Source organism: Citrus sinensis, chromosome 3, assembly GCF_022201045.2.
Source record: "Citrus sinensis cultivar Valencia sweet orange chromosome 3, DVS_A1.0, whole genome shotgun sequence".
NCBI classification, from domain to species: Eukaryota; Viridiplantae; Streptophyta; class Magnoliopsida; order Sapindales; family Rutaceae; genus Citrus; species Citrus sinensis.
In genome coordinates, this window is record NC_068558.1 from 45785707 (window position 1) to 45810228 (window position 24522).

Here is a 24522-nt window from a genome sequence, read left to right on the forward strand (position 1 = left end):
TCATGTTTATTTGTTAGAATAAGTGAAGGCGAGACTAGTAACAAGTACTGCTTGTTTAATTTGATTGCAATAAGCACTACGTTGAAGGAGCGAGCGAGAGGGAAATAATTCCTTGGAGAAGATTTTGTAGAATGATTGGGCTATTATCTTGCAATCAACTGTGAAGGTACATATTTCTTTCTTTTTGTAATGGTTAAATGTAACCATATCAGTGATTCAATTAACCTTGCTTGGTTATTATTTTTATTTTGTTTTGTTTTTTGTGTTATCTGCTGGTGGCCAATTATGTATGGATGACATTGGGGTTATGAATTGTTAATTTAGTTTTGTGAATGGGCTGCACGTAGGTGAGGAAAAAAATGAGTTGCTTGGCTATAAAAGCAAGCATGTTCATGCGCTTTGGGAATGTACCCCCTTGAAATGCTTTGTATACTTGGTAAAATAGGCTATATATATGTTGCATAAAATGAATAAATTTTCATGTTGACCATGTTCTTTATGGGCCATGAGTTGATGTTCATGATTGTTTTATATTGTAGGACTGCTCAGTGGGGTTCTATTAAGAGAAGGTCAGGCTCTACCAGGTAGTCACCTTATGGCTCAATATTTTTTTCATAATGTTCCCATCATATGAGTCTGTTTGGACAAGTTCTTCCTGTTCAACATGTAGTGTCTTCGAAGTCTATCTTACTGTTTGTGTGTGAGGTGTTGCCCTCTCCATTAGTAGCAAGGAGCCAAGGATAGGGTTGTTTGCAGGTGTTCTTAAATTAAGCATGCATTTGGAACATGTAAAAAAGAGTGCCTTTCTCATGGCATGCAGAGGAAAACACCCATGAGAAGAATTTAGCAGTAAACATATTATAAAGGACATCTGATTTTGTTCTTGGATGATGATATTGTTCTCAGCTGTTTTTATGATTATATTCATAATAGTCTTAATTCATTTACAGTATCCCATTTTGTCTTTAAAATGCTTAGAAAGTTTTATCTTTTGAAGCCTTAATTGCTTCCTGATTTGATGTGTATACATACTCCTGGAATTAACGAACATTCAGGGCTAGGATCCTTGACAATCTCAGGAGCACAACATATGGATTTAGTCCATTTGGAAGATACTGTAACCGGGTCATGCGTGTCTGGACAATGTGTTGAAAACTTGCACAATAAAATGGAGATTGAGGTGATCACTGATATGAAAAGTTTAATTTTCATCGAGTTACTTGTTTAATTTCTTTAACTTTTATATTAATTTTTAGTTACGTTTTAATTGCACCAACTTCCAATGAATTTAAGGAACAAATTTTGTAGGAGTCGATGCTACGGCAGAAGCATTGTGAACCAATTAACAATTTGCCAGCCATTACTATTTGTGACCGAAAGTGCTGTTCTTTTGTCAATCGAGAGTTGTCATTTATTAAAATATGTCCTGAAAGAGGACGTTATCGGGTTGGACCATTTCTTATGCCTAGGCCTTTTGGTATTGAAGAGGAAAGTTTGATTAACTTCTGCATGGATGATGATCTAAAAAAAGGGTAAGATTAATTTGATATTGTTAAAGTAATACAGTTATGTGCATTAATTAATATGAACAATAATTTCGAGATTGAAATACATACAATTCTTACTTGTTGATCGATTCTGTGGATGTATTGAAAGAAACTTCATAAATGATGGTATTTCTGTGGCAGGGAGATGCTTTTCCAAACTAACTTCTATGGGATTACTAGGAATGATATCATGTCGTTGTCTCCCAGAAGTATAATCAATATGAAGGTACAATCATCCAACTACTATTAAAACTTGTATGTCCGGCAATATTATTAACATCCTCCATTACCTTTTTAAACGACAATGTTATTAACATCCTCCTATTATTCTTGAATCTGGCTTAATACAATTTTGTTTTAATTCTCTTCTACCGTGTAATATGGTGGAAATCTTCTTCGAAGTAAGATTGTTGCATTCTTCTTGAATTTGCTTACTTGATGAATTTCATAGAGTTTTTATATTAGCTGTTGTTTAAAAAAATCTTGTATGGTTTGCTGCTGTGTCTTGCTTGATTCGATTTTATATGAACTCATCTCCCACATTCTGAGCACTGCCAGATTGTTTTCCGAAGGTTATGCAGCATTTGCAAATCAAGTTTATTACAATTGCTTCTTATAGATAAAATGTAAAAATTACAAGTGGTACTAAGACTAATTTATATCCCTAGCCCACTAGAAAGAAGGCTCTTATGTTCCTAAATTATATGTTCTCCTATTATACATTACAAGCCAGGATAAAGCAATGATACAAGATAATCAGGCACGATGCAACCGAAAATTTCAGTTTTAAATTTATTCTTGTTAGTTTACATTGAAATAGAATTAGAATCAGAATCTGCAGTGTCAAATGGGGAGCTTGAATCAAGTTTTGCTTGATCAAGGGAGAAATCCAAGTTTAAAATTGGAGAATTGGCAGCTGAATCGGTGGTTGATTGTAGCTCAGGGATATCGGATTATGATTGCTACAGAATATGAACCTGTCCAAAGTTCATCTGGTTCTGTGAAATGTAATAAAAGTTTGATTCAACTGCAGCAGGAGCTATAAACGATAAGGAGAAACCAAAGTTCATCTATGTAAGCAGCTTAAGAAGATGGAGGTCAGTCCACTCAGCAAGTGCTTCTGTGAATTATGTGGGAAGGTACTGCATTCCCCTCTTTCATACTCTTTATCTTTTTTCATTTCTTTTTATGCTCATGGTTCAATGACTGTTCGCTTTTGCTTGTGGATGTATTAAATGTTTACATATTTCTTGCTCTTGGTAGTATGCTGTGAAGAAGAAGGTTGTGGGAATCTTGCAAAGACTTTGGCAAGGTGAAAGCTGGAGGTGCTTACACTTTGAAGTAAGATTCTCATTGTCTGTCTTATTTACTTTTGAGTATTCAATTTAAATGATTCTAAATTCTGTCCTATATTCCTTTCCAGTATTACTAGAGCTGTGACCGTGAGAAGTACCATTTGGACGCTGAGGGAGCAGACTGAGTTAATTTTGTTGCCAATCTATCTTTTTTTCTTTTCATTTATTTGTGATAGGAGTAATTCCTGGGGCAGGATTGTCTAAATGGATTTCGATGCTTGGATATTTGGTTTGGAAAGTTTTGAATTTGAATCTCTTTATTAAACAGATTTTGATGGACTTTTAGTTTTGTGGTGTTAACTGCAGGGTCTGTTGCTTCAAAATTTTGGTGTTAAACATCATGGCTATAATTATTTAAATGGGCCACAATGAAAATTGATTTCCACTATTGGTAATCATTCATGAGAAACTAGCTCCAATTGAAATTAAAGTTTTGTTCTCGTATTTTAGAGGAATGAAATCAATTCCTTCAAAGGCATAGGTTGATTATCCTTTTGGATTAAATCCATCAACTCCCCAAGATACAGGCCGGCATTGATCATATTTCGTTGTGAAAACCAATGAGTTCACATACAACAAAGGCTGAGCCGAAAGTCTTTTACCAGCGCTCCAACTCTTGCGTTACATCTAACTTTACAAAATTCTTAAGAAGATGGAAAAGGCAAATATTATTTAAACACAAGCTATTGCCGTCGCCTCTGTTCTCTCCCTCTATTTTGCCAATAACCCCCATTTTTTAATGTGTACATTCCAAGCCCTTGTCTTATACCCTCATGCCAGGCTCCTTCATTCCGATGCCCATTGGCAAAATGATAGACATCAAATCCATGCTTTTTTTCCGCAAATATTCTCCACCATATGTTTCCCCATTTCTAAGTAAGAAAACTGGATGTCAATTGTTGTGCAAATTTTAATGTACTCGCAAGCGCACGAATCTATTGTAGTATAGATCAATGGTGACGAGTGTCGATCCCACGAGGAGGTGGATTTTAATTATATGTAGAATTAATTTTGTAAATGGGTGGTTGGAATTGTGGTGGAAGTGATTTAAATTATCCTAAAATTGGAATTGAAATGGCGATAATAAATTCTAAAATTGGACTTGCAATGGCGAGAATAAATTAAAGATAATTCTATTGAAATGACGTACTTGGGTATTCGGATCCGCATCAACATGCATCATGGGCTAAATAATCCATATTAATGCCAATTAAATCATGAGGGGGGAATCCACACCTCATGAACCACGCTCTAATCAATATGGTGTTAAGGGCTTATCGTGCCAAATAATAATAACCTTGTACTAGAAGGCCGGTGAAACCAAGGCGGTACTAGACAAGATTAGTATTATTTGTCGACGAGAAGTCAAAACATCTACAAAAACTAGAGGGAAAGAGAAAATAAATTTACCAAATTAAGCCCATGACACATGTTGAAACTTCACCTTCAACCCAAGCTTGAAAGAAAATTAGCCACTCATAATTGAACTAGGGGCAAAATAGGAATTTATTAAAATACGAAGAAAATACAAGATGGAGAAGGAATTACATAAAATGGATCCCAAAAATGGATTCAGATATATCAAATTAGGGGGGAGAGACCCCCTTTTTATAGATACATGGAGTAAATCATGGCCATCGGATTAAAAACAGTTTGGACGCTCAGGATTGCGCTACGTCATCAGTCAACAGTCCACGGTTTGACCACGCGGATGAACAGTAACACGGTTTGACCCGGATGAACTGTAACGCGGTTTGACCCGGATGAACAGTAACGCGGTTTGACCCGGATGAACAGTAACGCGGTTTGGTTGAAAATAATCCTGTGTGATGCATGCACCGTACGCGAGATTTTTCGTCCACTGATATACTGCCACGTCACCATCAACAGTACATAAGAATTTTAGTCCAACAGGATCGTGACACCTCATCAGTCAACGCCACATCATCGGTCAATGCCACGTCATCATCCGTTTATGTGAACAGTGTCGTGAACAGTAACGTATACAGTACCGTACACGTGAATAGTACCGTACATGTGAATAGTGTCATTTTTCCTTTTATGCTCCTCCTAAGGTTTTTGATCGTCATGAGTTCAAAAGTGATGTCCGTTTTGCCGTCTGATTTCTCCTTTATTGTGAAATGACTATAATGCCCCTAAAATAGATAAAATACTTAATTAAAATAAAACACATGTAATTAAATCACAAAAAGGTTAAATACATAAAAGTAAGGGTTGTTAGTAAGACTTGAAATGTAAAATGACGGTTTTCTCCTTTATATATATGCATTTTCTAACACTCAACATCAATATGAGAAGGAAAAGATTTATAGGCTTATGCATTAAAAAAATACCAGAACAAACAATTGCTACAATCTACCATTAAACTTACTATCTAATGAAATTAAGCAAGGTATCTAGACCAACAAAATGAACACAAATTATCCTAATGAATGACATCTTCAAGATCACTATAACCTTTATCCACTGATTAATAAAATTACAATCAAACCTAAGCTCACTTGCATTATCATCCAACAGTTGTCAGCGAATCCACTAAAGGGTAACAGTTTAGTACTAATGTAAGAACACTAATTTGAAACAAGTGAAATACAATCACATGATCAATATCTCTAGTAAACTCCTGGTGATGAAATAAAAAATGATACAAGGAATAGATTTCATAAATCAAAACTACACGGCTCACGCTATGATCCTTGTTGACCATATTCTAACAGATAAGTGCCTCATCTTTCCCCATTAATGCAAGTACCATTTCATTAATTCAATTTAGTGCTATCAACAATGCCCTCAAAACTGAAGTAAAAACTAAAAAATAACAATGGAAACCAATGCACAAACAAAGGTCACCAGTCCTTAACTCTAACAACAAATAGCACAATCCAGTAACAAACACTTAATAAAAATTAACACGAGACACCCCAATTAATTAATAAAATTAAGTCCACAGGGGAAGAAAAATTACCTAAAATGGTAATGGCCAATGCCATGCTTGAACCCCACTTAAATTTGCCAACATAATCGACTTCCATCCTCACAAGTATGAACTCCACATCCATGACTCTGCCCATTAGACCACTCATCTGCATAAACATCTACGGTATAAAACCTATAAACCCCAAATCCATGCCTAAGGCCTTGCCTACATTGGCCCCTATATCGGCTCCCTTTGTCCTAAGTCTCGACTCCATATCCATCATATTTGCCATCAACCCTAGTCACCTTCATATCTACCAATAATACACACCACTCCCATAACAATTCCCTTTGTTATAATCACCCTCATAAACGTCGCCATTGCTGTAAACTTGCACCCTCATAAACGTCGCCATTCCCTTTGTTATACTCACCATCATAAACGTTGCCATTGCTGTAAGCTTGCACCCAGCAACCCGAATTTCCCATCTTTTCTAGCTTGGGCCTTGACCCAATTGACCAAAACACAGGCAGAGGCGACATCGAGATTTTGGAAGAATTAGTGAGTTTAATTGAGAAAGAACAGGCGAAGAACAAAGGAATCGAAGGCAAACGAGGAAGAGCGAGATTGAGAGAGAACAATAAAGCCACAGAGAAGGCAAAAGCCACTGATAAGAAATCGAGAAAAACGAATGACTTAAATGAGGAACGAGAAAATAAAAGAAGGGCAACGATAACACCATAATCAATCACAAATGAACTCCCAAACGATGGAGGTATTTGCAGCGGCAAATTTGGCGGCAATCAAAACGGAAAACAGAGATTGCATCTGCAGATTCGGCGGATTGAATTAAGGGTTTAAGTGATTCAATCAGAACGAAAACTGCTATATTAATACGTAACCGGCTGCAACGGTTGTAAGTAGCTGTATCAATTATCTAATAATTAATTTTATTCGTTAGATTGAGCAAGTAAGCATCCAACGACTTTGGAGAATAAGGACAAAAAGTGTGGTACCTTACCACAGTGGTAACATAGGCGGACCCCAAAATCTAACACTAAAGAATAAAATTGTTTAAATAAGAAACAAAGAAATTTTTTTTGGGGTATAATTGTTTGAATAAAAAGAATTTCTTTCCACTCGCCTTATCTATTTCTCTCAATTCTTGATACTTTCTTGTCATCTCGTTCTCTCACCTTTCTATTTCTTCAAATCAAACCCAGCCTCGAGCAATCTTTGATGGACTCCTTTAGTGGCCCCACGTTATGTTGAGAAATACTGACCTCTTATTCTTTTCCAGCTGAGATTGAGATTGGAGAAGGGGAAAGAGAAGGTCCCCAGCCAGCATTAATCAATTATGAATCAATATTCTGCATCGTTTTGCGCCCAAAAAGCCAACACTGAGCGCTGATTCTGACGGCGAGAATTGCTCTCCCTCTCTCGTTACTTTTCTGCCTCGTTAGCTGTCTATTTAATTTCAATTCATTGCAGTGGTTCTTGTAATACAAAAAAAGTAGGGGTTAGAAGGGTGGTTAGTTTATTCTAACTTTAATTTTGACATAAATATTAAAATTTTACTATTTAATATTAATTTATTTAAAATTAATTTATTTAAATTTTCAAATTAAAATAACCCTATGGGTAAGAAATTCCAAAATTGTATGGCAAAATAAAACATTAAACGTTTACGTTATTTATCCTTATTATTATTATCATTTTATTCTGAAAGTGAAAAGTGAAAACCCAACGGAATTTGGCATACACACTCCATTATTGGATGGATCCAATGCCATTTTCGTTTTGGAATGCAGTTTAAGATAGCTATTTTCCTTCCTCATGCGATGACTTTTCGATTTCATTCATTAGTAGTCATTACGCTTCTAACTCTCTCTCCACTCATCCAGCGGCATTCCAACTTTAAACTTCTTGTTTTCATTTAGAAAACGTTACCGATCAAATCAGATGACATCCACAAAATCACAGTGCTGTTCATTCATGAATGAGTTAATATGTTAACATGACTTGTTATGCTATTCATTTTGCTGTATAGAGATTGTTAAGTAAATAAAAGCAAGAACAGCGAGCTTTTGTTTTTTTATGGATAACCCATTGATATGATGAGGAGCTTTTAGTTTCCGATAAATTATAATTTTTTTCAGTAATATATCCCTATGTATATTGTTATAAAGATATTATTGTAAAAAAAAAAGAATAAAAATATAATATATTTAATTACAAGAGTATTTTGAAATATTTTTTTAAAATAAAAAACTAAAAAAAATACTTAAATCAAAATATAAAAATTAAATGAATATTTACTCAATATAATTGTTTTTTTTTTTGGAAATGTTGCATCATGTATAATGCGCAGAAAACGGAGACCTAAAAAATAGTAAATGTTGATGTTGAAATCTGCTCGCCCTTGGACCGACCAGATTCTTTCACCAACGTTTATGTTATCGACTGTTTGCTCGAACCACTAAGGCTGGAATCACCCTCTTTTCTCTCACTAGACCTGCGTTCACAAAAATGGGTCAGAGACGCCGATGGTTTTGCCGGCGTAAACCCTCCGATGCCTAAGTTAGCACAAGGTGTTTACAGAAAAACAATGTAATTTGGATTCAAGAAGTTTGTTAGAAATTTGTAAGGAAATGGCCTGGTTGCAATTTGGCAACGTTTTCCCTCTCTCAGTTTTTTTTCTCCCCTTTTCTTCGTCGACTTTCTCTTCTTTTATAGCCGCTATCCCACATTTCCGTTTACCCCTCACCCCTCCTTTTTCGGGTAGTGGCAGCCCCTCATGGGGCTCTGACTGTTACATTGTGGCAAACGTGGGATCTCGCGTGTCCTTCAACGGTTCTGGGAAAAGCACAACTGCCGCGATTCTGTGAGATTATGTTCCCGCTTTTCTGGGGAATGTATATCGGTTCGATATGAACATCTGGTCGGTATATGCTCCCGTGCTCTGCTCGTACCCCACGGCTGAGGTGATCTATGCCAGGCTGGAGATAGTAGCATGGTCGACCTGGTGCTTTTATTTACTTAACAGTAAATATCAAGAACATGTCAATTGTGAACATAATTTAATTGAGTAAAACTGAAGGGTTTCGTCGACATCAAAGAAGACATTGCGAGTTTCCGAGTTTTGTGTATATATGTACACATGTATTTGTATATATTTAAATAATACTGGAGTACTATTCCTGGCATCTTTTGAGATGGCCATGTGTCCTCTCGTGCGTTCTTTTCTTGCTCATCCATATAATAAATATTAGTAAAATAATTAAATAATAATAATAATAAATACTTCCAAATATAGTTGTCATCTAACTTGAAATAGGTCAAATCTTAAGAGACAAAATAAAATTATTTTTATTAATCCTATAAAATTATTAGTTAGTTAGGGTTTGTGACATTTTAATATTTTTTAAGTCCACATCAGTCAAATAAATATTTTCATATATTTAAAGAATAAATTAAAATATGTGAATCTAATCTTATAAGAGATAGGATGAAATTTATTCTATTTAAAAAAAATTACTTTTCCTCCGTTTTCTAAAATTTAAAATTTTAAAAATATTTACTAAATATTAAAATTAAAACTTAACTTTTGAAAATTACTTTTAAGGCTATCAAAAGGCAATTCCAAACAGATCATAAATTTGTAACCGAAACGACGCCGGTCTTTCAAACCGTCTGACGCTGCGTCGTTTAATTCCAATTGAAATACCAAAATATCATAAGGTGTCCAAATGTCAATACCTGGAGTGAGTTCACAGACCTCTCCCACGCGCACGCTTCCTCGAGCCCAGGCGGATGGATTTCTTCACTCCACTCTCCTTTTTTTCTCGTGTCCTGGGTAACAAAAGTGAACACAACACAACTATTTGGCATAAATCTGTAATCAAAATTTTAACTTTTCCTTAATTTTATTGTTTTATTCGATTCAATACAAAATTAAACGGGATCGAAGTAATTGAAAAATGGGCACGGAATCAAACTCCATATCATCGACTGTATCAGTGTCAACACCAACAACATCTCCGAGTGCCAAACGCAGTAGAGATCCAGAAGACGAGGTTTATGTCGACAATCTTCACTCTCACAAGCGTTACCTCAGCGAGGTGCGATCCTGTTTCTCAATTTTCAATTTACCCCTTTTTTTTTCTTGGCTCAGTTTTATGGGATTTTTGTTATTTTGTTGTTAATGTTACTTATTTTATCAGAGTTTGTCTAGATAGTCTTTTTTTTTTTTTTAAAGTTTTATGAAGATTTGTATGCGGTCTATCTCACAGATGATCAAGAAAATTTAATGTTGTGCAGATAATGGCGTCCAGCTTAAATGGATTAACTGTTGGAGACCCTCTCCCGGAGAATCTTATGGAATCTCCTGCGAGGTTTTTTAGCTGTTTTTGCTCAATAATTATTATTCTTTCATTCGTAGAAAAGCGATTTCAATTTAGTTTAAGTTTAAATAAAACTATGGATTTTGTGCCGTTAAATTGTCTTTATCTTCTCAAGAGAAAGGAAAATGTTGCAAATATTGGTTTGATTGTGTTAGGCTGTTGTCACCAAAGATATGTTTTTTTTATAAGAAACACAATCAATTCAAGTGTTGAGAAATGTTATTCAGCCAAGGATAAAATAAGTTGAGGCTATCTGAAAGCATAGTTTTTTGTCTCATCATGTGGTAAGGACACACAACAGCATTTGCAAGAATGGAATCATCACACAGACTCTTTCAGTCTTAGTTCCGTGAAGGACATGGACTTACATTTATTTCTTCTGATATTTCTTCATTCTGGAGTTTCTGCTAGCAAGACACATGGGTTCTTCAAGTTGATGTCTAGTGTGAGGTGATAATACTTTATATTTTACTGCTGAGCTGTATGTGGCCTCCAGGCTCATTCTTCCTGATCCTTAGGCGCTAAATAAAACTTGTTAGCAGTCTAACCAAGGAGGTAGAAATTTGGAAAGAGATGAAGTGGCAGGGGTAGATTTAGTTTTGGTTCTGACACGTAGAGGGGCTAACAATTCAGGTATTAGCTTTAGTTTCAGTCTGTGTATTGTATGACTTTCTCATTGTTGGTGGTTTAGAAGCTAATTTGAAGCTCGAATTGAATAAAAATTTCAAGCTTGAGCACAATTGAACTTATTTAGACTTGACCTTGATTGGTTCAATATCCTTAATGGAGTCACTGTGAGATTTTTTATAAAGAACACACACAGAAACTCTCAGTAGCTATAATGATGCTGATACTGTGTTCTTCATTGTTGTCTCTATTTTCTAAAAAGAGCACTTCTTTGTGTCTACCCAATCGTATATTATAACCACGGCTACAAACCTAAGGCTGAAGGAATGCTTTTATTACATTTTAATTCCTTTTTAGCATAGAAGGAATTTTCATGACACTCATTTCCTTTGTAACTTATGAATATGCATGTCCAGGGATGAAATGTCCATGCAATATTCACCAATGTCAGAAGACTCAGATGACTCGCGATTTGGCGAGCCTCCTGGAAACAGTTGCTCATCCCAATCTGACAGCCTACCAACTAGTCCAGTTTCTCCACATAGGTATCAAAGACCACTCAGTGGGTTCTCTTCTGCTCCTTCCACAAGTTCATATCCCTCACATGGATGCTCTGTCAGCAGTGTTACCTCTTCACAGCCTCGTCAACGAGGTTCAGACTCCGAGGGTCGGTTCCCATCATCACCTAGTGATATTTGCCATTCCGGTGATTTGAGGAGGGCTGCTCTCTTAAGATCTGTGCAGATGAGAGCACAACCTCCTAGCCTGTCATCATTTGAACTGTCTTTTGGTTCAGCACAAGAACCTGTATCTAATATAGAAGTTGAAGAGCGGACATGCTCATATATGAAGTCTTTATCAGATGAACGGGAGTACCAGATTGAGGAATGTTCTTCTTTGCGCATGTCAGAGCCTGGATATAGTGAAGACAAGTCATGCAGGGTGTTGAGTATGAAAAGAGATGAATCTCAGGATTAGATGTCCACGTCTCATCATTGCATACAATATGTGGAAGGACTTGCTGAAACTCCAATGGGGAAAGAGTTTTCTGTATCAGACTATCTTGAGCTACTAGTCTGACCAATTGACAGGATTGCAACTTCGTAATGGACTCTGTTTAATATTTCGCTAATGATTCTTTTCAAGTATTTGGCTTTGATGCTTCACAGTTTTGCAGCATTTGTCAAGCAAATAACTAGAAAAAATCATGGTGATTAATTCAGTCATTACAAAATAAGATTGAATGGAAATAACATTATGATCTGCTGGTGCTGGTGGCCATTTTCGGAGGGGAAATGCTACTTTGACATCAAAAAGTATGCAGATAAACTCCACAAAGGCAGTGCGGCGGATGGTGACGACCAATCGCCCTCCGAAGCCCCAAGTCAATTGTAAAATTTTTGCCATTAGCTGTCTTGTCATTTTTTGGACCGGGATATTAAGTCCACTAACCATTTTGAGATATTTAAAAATTACCCCTGCACGAAGAGGAAAATAGATAGCCACGTGTGGAATTTAGAAAGAGGCTTCTTAAACTCAAATTCTCCGAGTTTCCTCCGGTAATAATGAACCAGTTTGCTAGTTCTTGTTAGTCCTGCGACCGAAATTCTCGATCATATTTATAATTGGGTAAAATTAATGAACATCTCCCCAATAAAGTTATGGATAAAGTTAATATATCCTTCAAATACTAATGAGAGTAAAGATGGCCAATGGGCCGGGCGGCACGTGGCACGGCACGGGCACGGCACATGTCCGTACGGCACGGCACGAGCACATTTCGGTGAGGCACGAGGCACGGCACGGCACGCACGTGGGCCGTGCCGGGCTTAGAATTTTAGGCACGCGGGCCTTAAAGCACGGCACGATAAGAGATGGGCCAAAGCACGGCACGCGAAAAAGCACGTAATAAGCACGGTTCATTAGTGGGCTAGCACGCAGCCCGTGAGCCATTAATACCACGTGGGCCCAAATATATCTAAGTAAATTTTTTTAACAAAAAGTAAATATAAAATGTTATGAAATTAAAGTACAATATCTTGAAATTAAATGTTTTAATATATTTTTTAGCATAGACTTTTAAAAATTAATTTAAATCATTAAATCTTAGTTTAAATAAATATTCTAATCTTTTATGTTTATAATTTATTAAATGAATAAGTAAATATCATGATTTTAATAAATAAAATTATAAATATCATAATTTTATTTATGATATTTATTAAATGAATAATGTTATTTAATTTTATTTATGATATTTATTTAATTATTTATTTACGTTTATAATTTATTCAATGAATAAGTACATAACTAAATATCATGATTTTAATAAATAAGATTATAAATATCATAAATTTATATATTATAAATAAAAAATAATTTTTTTTACAAAATTAATAATAAAATATTTTTCATATTAATATTAAATCATAACTTAATTAATATTTAATAGAGATATGTTTCATTTGTGAATGAAATATTTTTCATTTTATACACAAGAAAAATATTAATTGCTCTCTTAATAAAAATTAATATGATTATGATTTTGAATATTATTATTATTATTATTATGTTGGTGGGCTTAAAAAAACACGTCAGGCACGTAGACTTGAATAAAGCACGTTAGGCACGTGGGCTTTTTTAAGCACGTAAAAAAAAAAAATTAGTGGGCTTTTTTTGGGCACGGCCCACGGCACGGCACGAGAGGGCTCATGCCGTGGGCCGTGCCGGGCTCAACTGAAAAAAATGTGGGCACGACACGGCACGACCCACCAAATTGGTGGGCCGTGCCGTGCCGGCCCACGAGCCCTTGTGGGCCGACAATTGGTGGGCCGTGCCGGCACGGCCCATTGGCCATAGTTAAATGAGAGTAAGTATATCGAAACTGTCATAATAAAATTAATATAAGTTAATCCCAGTAAGTTTTTAAGTGCCTCTAAATATGAGTCACTTCTAATTATAGTTTTTTTTCCATGTTCCTAAATGAAACAAAATAAGTAACTCGGCGGCGACATTAACGTTTAGAAACCAGAAAGCATCCCAAAATTGTAACTGTGAACGAACGTTTTATCTAAATCATTACACTACCTAATTGTACTTCTCTTAACACAAGTTTCATCATATGTGGTCATTTATGTCTGAGACCTCAAGATCTTTCCCCGTTAAAAGAAGCTCTGCTCAAATAAATTCACAGCAACATCAGATGGCTGTGGTCCATCAATCTCCATAAAGTCGACTTATAGGTAACCCCAGCCCAATTTGAGATGAATAAAAAAACATAATCCCACATATTAAGTGAATGTGGATAAAATATTTTTCTTGAGGACGAATTCGTCCGCTTTTGCCGCGCTGATTGACTGCACAAAAAATCCAACAAAAAGAAAATCTCAATATTTTGAAGGAGTCATTTGAGAAGAAAAGCCACTAAAAGAATACAATTCCAATGTTAGTAACTTATGATATTTCTTACCTAAATGTAGCTATTAAGCGACAAACATCAAAAGAGTGATGAAACTAAACAAACTTACTGTTCTATGTATTTAAGAAAATAAAATTAATCCTGTTTAATTACTGCCTGATAATACTATAACTTTAAACCTTTCTATCACATTTAATGAAATATTATCTGTACAGACAGTGTAACAAAAGAAACAGAGCAAGATGGTATGTATTGTAAACCACGTTATCAACATTCCTTAATAATTGCTCAACTGGTAAAACAATTGATAATCCTCACCTTGTCAAGCATACGCTGGAGGCGATCAATTTCCTTCTTCGCATAATCACTCCCTTTGTCCATATAGTTCTTTGCAACTTTCAAGTAAATCTTCCCATGCCTAGAAATTTGATATGACGAGCATTATAAATCAACATCTAACAGAAACTTCATAGATGAGAGTTTGGGCTAAAGTAATGATTTTCCTAAATGTAAGCATAACATTGTGTTTTGTGATGCACATAAACTCTCCGATAGCTATAGGAGTACCTGGCAGTGGAACCCTCAAGCACCTCAACTCCCCGTTCAATCTTTGAGAAGACTGCCTTCTTCTCATCACCGCTAGCAGCAACAAATTCCTTCACCAAGGCATCTAAGCTCGCAACTATACCCGCCTGTCAAAACAATATTAAAATCAATAATCAATATGCAAGCAAACAGTACTAAAATCAATGCACCAGATAATGGCACTAATTCTGTAGCACTACACTTCCAAGCAGTATCCCAAGAGATTTCCTAGAAAGCGCGCTGTCATTCATGCATTAGATGGTAAATATTTGTAACTTGTGAAATTATTTACTTAATTATTCCAGATCCACCAGATGAATGTCTCATCACTTGGGACATTACTTGGGAGGTGGAACATTACTCTCAAAATCATTATTCAAGCAAATGTGCTAATAGAAAGGCAATGATGGTCACTACAAACATGAATTACTAACCGTTGAAGTAAGTTGTCCTTTTCCATCACGACTGGTGCCACATTTTTCATTGATGAAAGAAACAAAGTCTTCCAAATCTCTGCCACCCCCATATTCCTCACCATCTTTGTTGCCTTTTGGAAAGAACTTCAATGTAGGAAATCCACTAACTCCATACCTGGACATACAGCAGTGGCATTCATTCTTACAAGGCTGTAACATTGAAAATGCATCATTCACAGATAACCAAGCATATTTGTTGAAGTTTCACTTACTTCTCAGCCAGATCCTTGTATTTGTCAGCATCCAAATTAGCAACAACTACATCATCTTCCAATGTAAATGCGGCTGCCACCTTTTCATATGTCTGGAGCAACAAATTGGGAGTCAACACAGATGCTCATTGGCACAAAAGTGACAGCAAACACCAATTTACAAAGAAAAGTTACTCTTACTTACAGGCGCAAGGTTTTTGCAATGGCCACACCTGATAGAAGCACAATCCAGAAACCAATTAACAAATAACATGATCACATCAAAAAGAAAAGATCACACTAATAAAAACAGAAATTTGACAAAAGGAAGATGCATACTCACCATGGTGCATAAAATTCAACCAAAACATCTTTGCTTTTGTCCAAAACTATCTCATCAAAATTATCAGCTGTTAGTACCACCACATTGGATGGGACTGCAGCTATCTTCACATTGGTTCCTGTAGATCATTGATTTGATTAGGAACAGAAACCAAACCGCACATGCTGCCACAAAAAGCTCTATACCACATAGAGAGGATGCATTACACAAATTAAAAGCATATATATGTTCTAGCATCATCCCCCCCTCAAGAAAATGCTCTTTCTACAGAATTTAACATTAACAAGATATAGCTTTCTTTGCCAAGTAAATTTGCAATATTACCTCCTTCATTATTCACATACTCAGCAAGGGCTTCAGCAGATCGTGGCCCTTCATACCTATAAAAGATTAAATTTTATTGTACTCAGCAAATATAGATAGACACAGAGCTAGAAAGAAACAAAATTTGAGGTGAACCCTACACAAATAAGCTCACTTTTTGGGTTCCAAAGAACCTTTAGGAAACCATTGAATTGTTGGGTATCCTTGAACACCATATTTGCTGCATAAGCTCTTATGCTCGTCACAGTCCACCTACACAATATTAGCAAAAATATGAGAAGAATGAATAATATGACCTTTGATAAATGACGTTATCAAAAGTTGCAACAAGAAGTGAAATTAAAAGCATCAGGTAAAACTGAGTCTCAAGAAACAGCAAGAAACTAGTCATAATAGAAAGTGCCCCATGTTCAACAAAAACATTCAATTGTTTATATTGATAGGAGCACGCAATTGTAAAGGGCTAACCTTTCCAATCAAGACAGACTTTGCTTTCTTAAAGCTTGCACCAAGTTTCTCATACTCTGGAGCAAGCTTTTTACAGTGGCCACACCTGTCACATTTAACACAAAACGCATTCAGGAACATTGTTTCAGGTTACACATCTGACATTCATAATTCAGAGACCAGCAACTAAAAAACAAAAACATCTTGAAAACTTCTATAGCCTTTTATGAGTATAGAATGTTTGCCTGAACCGTTAAGGACTCCTAAGTACTTTTAGCAAGTTTTTAACAAACTCTATCCTGCTACTTTGCGGCTTGAGGCGGCAAGAGTTTCAAAGAGTGGTGAAATGTCGTACGAGAAAAATATCATCTTTGATACCGATAAAGTATGAAGAATAAACTTTCAAATCACTCCTCTTGCCAAAAGCTGTGGAGAGAAATAAAGCTAACAATTGATTTCATCTTTCTTCTAATTTTCCAAATACAACCTTCAAAGCAAACTTCTAATATAACAACACCACAGCTTCCCTTAATATTCAACAAGATCAGTGATCCGACTGTCTCCCAGCTTCAATTGACAAAAGCTATCCTCAAAGAATCATTTTATTTGATCCTTGCCATCTAATATGCAATCATATACGCTCAACATTATTAACATAAATCCATTTCACACACAGATCTATATAACATAACAAACAATCGCGATCAGCGGATAAATTATTAAATTACAACTAAAAATAAGACATAGAAACGAAAGAGAGACTGAAGTGTAAACAACGTTACCAAGGAGCGTAAAACTCAACAAGAGCTCCCCTGTCCTGACCAACCTCCTTCTCGAAGTTGTCTTCTGTTAGCACAACGACATCGTCCGCTAGAGCTGATACGAAGAACAAGGTTAAAGTGCCTAGAGCTAGCCAGATCTGATACCTCTCCATTTCTCTCTTTCTTATTTTTTTTTTTTCCCCCTGTGCAGGTATTTTGGTTTTTACTCCGCTCATCGATATGATCTCGATCTTCATTATTATATATAGAGTCCGTGTTTGGTTGGGTCAGTGGACTTCTGGTTGTAAATGAGAAAAGGCTAAAGGGTGGAAAGCCTCGTGCCGTTAATATGGGCTTTACCCTCATTTTGCTGATGTGGCATTCCATGATTAGTTACTGAGACGTGGATGAGTAACAGAACCTTTTCTATTCACCGATTGACGTTGCGTGCTCCTATTTGGGACCGAGGTCCAGCGTGTGGCGTTGCGTCATTGGTCTCATGACGTGTCGAGTGGTGAGAGGCAGACGGGGGTGCTGCGCTACAATCTCAGCACGCTGGGCCCCAGCCGACAATCAGATCAGCCTATATCCCTTTTTTTTTTTCATATTTTCTAATTACACCCCGAAGCTAATCCATCAACACTTCCAAGTGACACCTTATACTCGACGGCACCAGGCCACAACACTCCCCAATGATAACTGTGCGCGCAAGGAGTTTCAGGCTTTCAGCTTTGCTGTTTGTGCAGTAGTTTGCGTAAAGCGAAAGCTTGATCTCAAGTGTGTTTAGGTAACGGGTAGAAGTTGTTGAATTGTAAGATGCTTCAATCTACACTAATCAAACTCAAAGTTGAAATTATGATTTTCCCACATTATGCAGTACAGGATCTACGCACAAAATTGAAAGAACAAAATAGGCATGATCATACTAAAGCTCCCTGGTTTATTGAACTCCCTTACCATTTGCCAAGCTCACTTCTACTAGAGATCGAGTCATTAATTGAATTAATGAAGTTTCAATAATCCCAATCAATAATAATAGCAAACTCGAACATGTATTTAAATATTTAGCCATTCCATCAAAATTAAAACCATTGGCTATGCTTGTCATGCAAGATTAGATTGAATTGGAATCGATTCGATTGAAATAGGATGGATTGTATAATATTTGGTACAGTATCTAATTGGAATATGTTAAATTATATTTGAACGAAATTAATAGCATTTAAGTTAACATTTAAATATAAATTTCAACTATTCATGAATATTTAACAACAAAATTAATTTAAAAGATGATAAATAAAAATTAAATATATAGAAAATTATTTATTAGGTAGTCATAATTATAATAAAAAAATAAATTAAATTAGATTAAATTAAATTAAATATAATTTGAATATATATATATTAATTCTCATGATTAATTTTTAGTATAATGGTGGTTAAATTAAATACTACATTAGATATACAAGTACTAATTAGTTAAATGGACAATTGTTTTCAAAATTAATCCTAACTAAACTCATGTATAAATTGGGATGTTAATCTCATAATTCTAAGATTAAATTCAAACTTAGTCATGTTTGGGATTGAGGTACTATAACTTTTAAGTTATAGATGCTGTGGAAAAAAATGTAATTATGAAACAAAAGTTAATAGTATGCAGTAAATACAATTTTTAAACAGTAATTTTTACAAAATTATTAAAGATATAATAAATTTTTTATCATACAAGTGAAAAATCATATCAACATAGTTTTCAAGTTACGACAATTAGTGTTTACAAAAACTTTTAGCGCTGAAAACTACTGCCACCCAACCTCGATCCCAAACAATGTCTTAATCTCTTAATCTAATCTAAGGTGAGTCTTGTTAAACATAATATAAATAATTAATTATATAATTAACCTAATTCTACTCTTAATCCTAACACCTAAATATAGCCTTTGTGGATTCCACGTTTCCGAATAAGTAATTTTACTGGATGGTCATGGTCCCGTACCTTTTATATCATTGTTATTATTAATAAGTTTATTTGATAAGAGTATCTTTGCGAGTACTCGTGAATAAATGTTGATCAAAGACTTTAATAAACAAAATGTTGGGTCCACATCACAAGGCCCAAAGCCCAAAAGTTAATTCATGGATGTAACTGTTGCTTTTTTTTTTTTTTTTTTTTGGGGGAGAAACTGTTGCGAAGATGTTGGTTTTGGATGAAATCGACCACAAATTTTAAAATTGAAAAAAAAAAAAGAGGAAAAACTAATAAGTATTAAATCAAAAACAATAACGATATGATAAATAAGTATTTAAGGTACAAAGTTTATATCTCAACGAATATAATAAATAATATGATTATATTTTATAGGATCATATGATTATTAATTATTAAGTCTCATCACTTTTTTACTCAAATGGTGAGTTTGTATTAGTGTCATATTATTTGTGAAACAAAATTTATATCTCAACTTTATAAATGTGTCATTACAAAAAAAAAAAAGTAATGACAAATTATATGAACAATACATGATTTTTCGAGAAAATTCAAATAAATTGAGATTAGTGGAAAGTTTCTATTATTTACAAAAAAAGAAAAAGAAAAAATGAAATGCCTTTCTTCCATATAGCTTAGACCAAAGAGGATGATAATAAGTTCATTACGTACATTTACATCTTATAAATAGGGCCTGTTACCCATGGTTTCGGTGCCCATTTTTTATCTTTTTCAAATCCACCGTTTGATTTAATCCATGAGTAGTCCAATTAAAAGTCCCTATTATTTATGCAAAATCAGTAAATCAAAAGTTTTAAAATTTGGATATATAAGTCCATAATATTTTAAAAAACTGCACAATGGCCACCACCAACTTTTTTTTTATAAATTTGGTAGTGAAATGGAATTTTTTTCTATTCTAGCAAATTATGCATTGATTTTCTACATATATTGCATTAACGAAGATGACTTATATTGTCCAAATTAACAATTCCACAATGCCAAAGTATTGTGTTCATGCCGGTGTCTGGAAAAAGGCACTTGTGTGAAACAGGTTGTGGCTTCTAAAAGCATCACTGCAATTGAAAATTTGTAAATGTAGGACTAATGTGTTAAAATTATAAAATCTCCTCTCTTTTTTAATAACAAATAACAGGACTCCAGTATTCTATTCTGACCCAGAAAAATACAAAAAAGGCACGTGGCAACATAGTTTTGCCCTTCATAAATAATCCACAGAAATGGGAAAACTATCGAGATCTTCATGACAAGTACGAAAGAAAATTAATGATGCAGAATATCATGGGAGTATGAGATGATTTATTATCGTAACCAACACACATGTAATTGGATTAAGTTGCAAACCGAATAACTTTATTAATCATCGGATTTTGCTTGTCTGGACCGTGCGAATTATCGAGTTAAGGAATGAAGAAGATATTAAAGCCTCTGAATTATCGTCTAGCTATAACTTTCTTCCCACAGTTTTGGATTTTTATCAATTAGTTTTTACAATTTTCTTAATATCCTTATTACTTCTTCGACATTAAAATTTTGATCAAAAGAAATATTGTTGTTTTGTGACTGGAATGGGTTTCTTTTGTAAAAATTTTGACAATGAGAGGTAATAATAAGTGGTCAAATTTAAAATTTAAGGTGAAAACGTCAACAAAAATGAACTCCCAAACTGTATATCATTGTCTAAAAATAAGATGCTAAATTTTGACAAATGAAAATATCATGGGAAGAACAAAAAAAGTAATTAATTACACCACTGAATTCTATAAATTGACATTCTTCTTCATTTCAAGGAAATGATAAAGAGAGTAAGAGACATACAGAATAGCCAGAAAGAATGATAGAATTAGATAATCTTCAATTCCTCCTCTTTTATCAGAACTATTCATCATTGTTATATCTCAGGAAACAGATGATGTTTGAATTCTAAAGCACCCGAGAGTAAGAGACAAATATGTTTTAAGGGAACTGTAGTATCACACATGTCTCAGTTTATGTTTTATTTTATGTTATTACTTCATTGCAATAATTGTTATATAAGCTATAATGTTTGTTATTTTGTAAACTCCTAATTTGTTATTTGTAATTTTAGAACTTATTCCTATATTGTGTATTATGTGTATTTTCCCTACAGCATGTTGATTATTAAAAGCTTCTTACCAGAAATATGGCCTATTAGCTTAGTAAAATACTAGAAACTGCACAAATTATATATCGTTAGAGTGTGACTAAAATTATATTATATATAACTTACATTCAACTCAAAATTTATATCTAATTAAATAACACTTGGTTTATTGGGTACATCTCTTGAGTTAAGCTACATATAGTGTAACTTAGCCACACCCATATATCACTTCGAATTGTTTTAGAAAGCCAAAATAACCAAAAGTCCCATACACTGCATCCTAAACTAATTAATCAAGGATTTGATGATTATAATTTTCTTTTCGTACAATTTCAAGGGGATAGTTTTAATACAACAAACTGTTTCAAGACTTGGAATCTTTGGTATAGTCTTGAACTATTACTCTTGATCCACTCATTATTTATGTGTAAGTATATTATGGTTGAAGCATGTACAAGACAAACAGTGAATGGAAAGGAGCAGGGCACCGGAAGCATCCAAGAATTTTCATTGAAGGGCACTTTTAATTTAAAGAATCGTAACTAGTTAGCAAGTGCCTGGTGGCAGCCACAGACATTAATTTTTCACCTCTACTGTGTCATGTGTCCAAACGAAATACAAAATGGAAATAACAAGTGTTGCGCAACATCATCTGATCAAGAGAGAAGCCAAGCAACCATGTCATTTGGCATATCATAGTCTAAAACTTCTCCAATTTCGTGACTTTTTCTTTCAGCCATATTGTCGGTTTCCCACGGCCGAGAAAATATATTATTCTCTTCATCACATTGCCGATCGTGCCCTTGAACAACACTCTCCCAATCCCAGTCAAAATTATTATCATCAAAAAATGAAGTTACGGAAGAGCAGGCAACACTTTCTTCAGTTGCACCCAAATTAGCACTCTCTAATTCCTCACTCTTTGCCATATTGTTCGCAACAATCCGGGTTCCAATTTCTGTTTCCTCCCTAATAATATTCTTGGCACAATTCTCTGTCTCCTCCAGTAAAGTCCAAACCTCAGTTAGATCCGTAAGGTTATTGAAACACAACGTTTCAGCATCAATGTCTTCATCAAACGGTGCTAAAACTTCAGTCTCTTTTTGCTCTTCCTCGCCCCTGGGACACAAGCACAATATTGATATATTCATTGTTGTTTCCTCCGTACCAGAGCAAACAACGAAGCTTTCTCTTTTCTCGCTCGAAACCAGACCAGTCTCTTGACAGGGATTAGATGCAATTGGGTCCATTAATATTTCCTCATCTTCTGCATAGGGATCCAAATCCACGCAGCCTTCAATAACAGTTCTGGGCAAAGCCTCTTTCTCTTGCGCTGGCGTGGCTGGCAATGGTGTGGCGGCTTCCTCAATAGAAACATTTTCCTCAGGTCTATGACTAGGAGTGGAGACATTAGCATCATTGTCAATAGAAATATTTACTTGGGGCCTCCGTGTGGAGACATAACCAACGTCTGTTGAAGCATATGCTTCAGGTCTCTGAGCGGATACATTACCAATATCATCTGTAGAAGTAGAACCATTAACTTGGGGCCTCTGTGTGGGGACATTACTTGTAACATCGTCTTTATTAATTATGTAGCTTTTGTTTTTCTTCGTAGCACATCTACTTGTTTTGCCGGCCTTCCTCTTGTCGATTGCGGCACTAGCGCTGGCCACGTCCACCATCTTTGGCAACGATAGGGTTTCACCACCAACTGGACCCTGGAACGTGTGAATTTTTTTGCTCAAATGTGTGTTCCAGTAGTTCTTTAACTCGTTATCTGTTCTACCCGGTAAATGGCTTGCTATCACCGACCACCTGAAATAGAATATGGCTTGCATTAAAATTACTTTTCCAAGTCTACTGTAAGTTTTATATTTGCACATTTTTCGCATGTCTATAATGGTTCAATAAGACTAGCAAAAATACCGACCTATTTCCCAAAGAGGCATGCAGCTTAATAATGGTCTCTTCCTCTTCAGTAGTAATGTTCCCTCTCCTCAAATCAGTTCTCAAGTAGTTTACCCACCTCAATCTGCAGCTCTTTCCACACCTCAGCAACCCTTTGAACCCACCAAAAACGTACGAGCAATAACGTCATATACCCACATGCGAGCTCGCAAATAGAAATGATGAAGGAAACGACATTGCTTACCTGCTTTCTTCGGCAGGGACCTCCACGACTCTATTCCGTTAGCTTGAATATACTTGGTCAATATTTCATCCTCTTTGGCTGTCCATTTCCCCTTCTTAAGTCCTACTTTCTCGCAACACGGAGTTCTTCCCATTGATTTCTCTAAGTTCAAGTACGAAAATGTGAACTAAAAGCTGGAGAAATAGCAAAATGTTTGCCAGTGGACGTGAGAGGAAATGGTGAGTGAACCAATCATGTATTGTTTTTGGTATTTAAATTTTGAAGTGAAGCATGGAAAGGTCAAAATAAGCGTAATTTATATACAATTTTCCCATGTTGCTAACTGTTGAGTGATAATCCATAAAACGTCATTTGTCCTTTCCTGTGGGTGTAAGTTTTGTCAAAATAAAGCACCCAAAAATTTCTTATCCGCAATTATTGACTCAACAACCTCGAATCCTCACTCATGCGGAATAAAAACAATAGCAAAGTTTAGGCCTTAAAGGAAAGCTATTTTCGTGGGTCCTTTTATGTTACGTCAGACAGTTGTTCCATAAATGATAATCATGAAACAGGACAAAGAGGCCCTTTTCCTACCGTAGTTGAATACTATTACAGAACAAAGACGTCCTTTTCCTACCGTAGCTGAGTTCTTGAGTATATGATAACTTTGACTGTATAGCCAAAATAAATTGACTATCATTATTCTCCCCGATATTTTTTAAAAGCCATTCGTCCACCCCGTGACCATTAGATTTTTCATTAACCATTGATAGCTTCAACAATCTTACTAAACAATTATGCACTTTGATTAACTTAAATATCTATCAGCATAAC

General features: G+C 35.3%; 4 protein-coding genes and 1 pseudogene across 8 annotated transcripts; 3 read left to right on the plus strand and 2 right to left on the minus strand.

The window, feature by feature from the left end:
• Positions 1-1821, plus strand: LOC127900845 (uncharacterized). Of its 4 annotated transcripts, XR_008052741.1 has the most exons (6): positions 1-166; positions 540-584; positions 725-849; positions 1056-1180; positions 1309-1532; positions 1689-1821. XR_008052741.1 is itself a non-coding variant. In XM_052436106.1 (4 exons), exons 2-4 carry the CDS (start codon positions 1091-1093, stop codon positions 1795-1797), a joined length of 423 nt encoding a protein of 140 aa, XP_052292066.1. In that variant the 5' UTR covers positions 600-849; positions 1056-1090; the 3' UTR covers positions 1798-1821. The 4 variants fall into 4 exon arrangements, 2 of the variants coding, with proteins under 2 accessions (XP_052292066.1, XP_052292065.1); XR_008052740.1 differs by lacking the exon at positions 725-849 and having other exon boundaries at positions 2-166; XM_052436106.1 differs by lacking the exons at positions 1-166; positions 540-584 and having other exon boundaries at positions 600-849.
• A 573-nt stretch (positions 1822-2394) lies between these two features.
• On the plus strand, positions 2395-3155 carry LOC127898655 (uncharacterized; annotated as a pseudogene).
• Positions 3156-9572: 6417 nt separating this feature from the next.
• Positions 9573-12128, plus strand: LOC102627165 (uncharacterized). 2 transcript variants are annotated; one of them, XM_006479985.4, is made up of 4 exons: positions 9573-9961; positions 10161-10234; positions 11287-11415; positions 11494-12128. In XM_006479985.4, the coding sequence occupies exons 1-4, from the start codon at positions 9821-9823 to the stop codon at positions 11846-11848; spliced, it is 699 nt and encodes a 232-aa protein (XP_006480048.1). In that variant the 5' UTR covers positions 9573-9820; the 3' UTR covers positions 11849-12128. The 2 variants fall into 2 exon arrangements, with proteins under 2 accessions (XP_006480048.1, XP_006480047.1); XM_006479984.4 differs by having other exon boundaries at positions 9574-9961; positions 11287-12128.
• A 1618-nt stretch (positions 12129-13746) lies between these two features.
• On the minus strand, positions 13747-17666 carry LOC102627665 (protein disulfide-isomerase like 2-1). The gene is made up of 11 exons (XM_006479986.4): positions 17437-17666; positions 16676-16760; positions 16362-16459; positions 16208-16263; positions 15884-16001; positions 15746-15773; positions 15562-15653; positions 15308-15464; positions 14856-14980; positions 14607-14706; positions 13747-14226 (listed from the first exon to the last, which is right to left on the minus strand). Exons 1-11 carry the CDS (start codon positions 17649-17651, stop codon positions 14161-14163), a joined length of 1140 nt encoding a protein of 379 aa, XP_006480049.3. The 5' UTR covers positions 17652-17666; the 3' UTR covers positions 13747-14160.
• Positions 17667-22012: 4346 nt separating this feature from the next.
• Positions 22013-23948, minus strand: LOC107177238 (transcription factor MYB1-like). Its single transcript, XM_025099164.2, has 3 exons — positions 23707-23948; positions 23485-23614; positions 22013-23369 (listed from the first exon to the last, which is right to left on the minus strand). The coding sequence occupies exons 1-3, from the start codon at positions 23837-23839 to the stop codon at positions 22208-22210; spliced, it is 1425 nt and encodes a 474-aa protein (XP_024954932.2). The 5' UTR covers positions 23840-23948; the 3' UTR covers positions 22013-22207.
• Between the last annotated feature and the right edge of the window lie 574 nt (positions 23949-24522).

Excerpts from the sequence above, each read along its gene's own strand:
- LOC127900845 (XM_052436105.1), top strand. The coding sequence starts at position 1,019 with ATGTGTATACATACTCCTGGAATTAACGAACATTCAGGGCTAGGATCC. Across the intron at positions 1,181-1,308 it reads ACAATAAAATGGAGATTGAG|GAGTCGATGCTACGGCAGAA; the intron begins GTGATCACTGAT and ends CAAATTTTGTAG. Across the intron at positions 1,533-1,688 it reads GATGATGATCTAAAAAAAGG|GGAGATGCTTTTCCAAACTA; the intron begins GTAAGATTAATT and ends TTTCTGTGGCAG.
- LOC102627165 (XM_006479984.4), top strand. The coding sequence starts at position 9,821 with ATGGGCACGGAATCAAACTCCATATCATCGACTGTATCAGTGTCAACA. Across the intron at positions 9,962-10,160 it reads ACAAGCGTTACCTCAGCGAG|ATAATGGCGTCCAGCTTAAA; the intron begins GTGCGATCCTGT and ends AATGTTGTGCAG. Across the intron at positions 10,235-11,286 it reads CTTATGGAATCTCCTGCGAG|GGATGAAATGTCCATGCAAT; the intron begins GTTTTTTAGCTG and ends ATGCATGTCCAG.
- LOC102627665 (XM_006479986.4), bottom strand. The coding sequence starts at position 17,651 with ATGAGCGGAGTAAAAACCAAAATACCTGCACAGGGGGAAAAAAAAAAA. Across the intron at positions 16,002-16,207 it reads GTATGTGAATAATGAAGGAG|GAACCAATGTGAAGATAGCT; the intron begins GTAATATTGCAA and ends AATGATCTACAG. Across the intron at positions 15,465-15,561 it reads TACAAGGATCTGGCTGAGAA|GTATGGAGTTAGTGGATTTC; the intron begins GTAAGTGAAACT and ends CTGTATGTCCAG.
- LOC107177238 (XM_025099164.2), bottom strand. The coding sequence starts at position 23,839 with ATGGGAAGAACTCCGTGTTGCGAGAAAGTAGGACTTAAGAAGGGGAAA. Across the intron at positions 23,615-23,706 it reads GTCCCTGCCGAAGAAAGCAG|GGTTGCTGAGGTGTGGAAAG; the intron begins GTAAGCAATGTC and ends GTGGGTTCAAAG. Across the intron at positions 23,370-23,484 it reads CATGCCTCTTTGGGAAATAG|GTGGTCGGTGATAGCAAGCC; the intron begins GTCGGTATTTTT and ends ATTCTATTTCAG.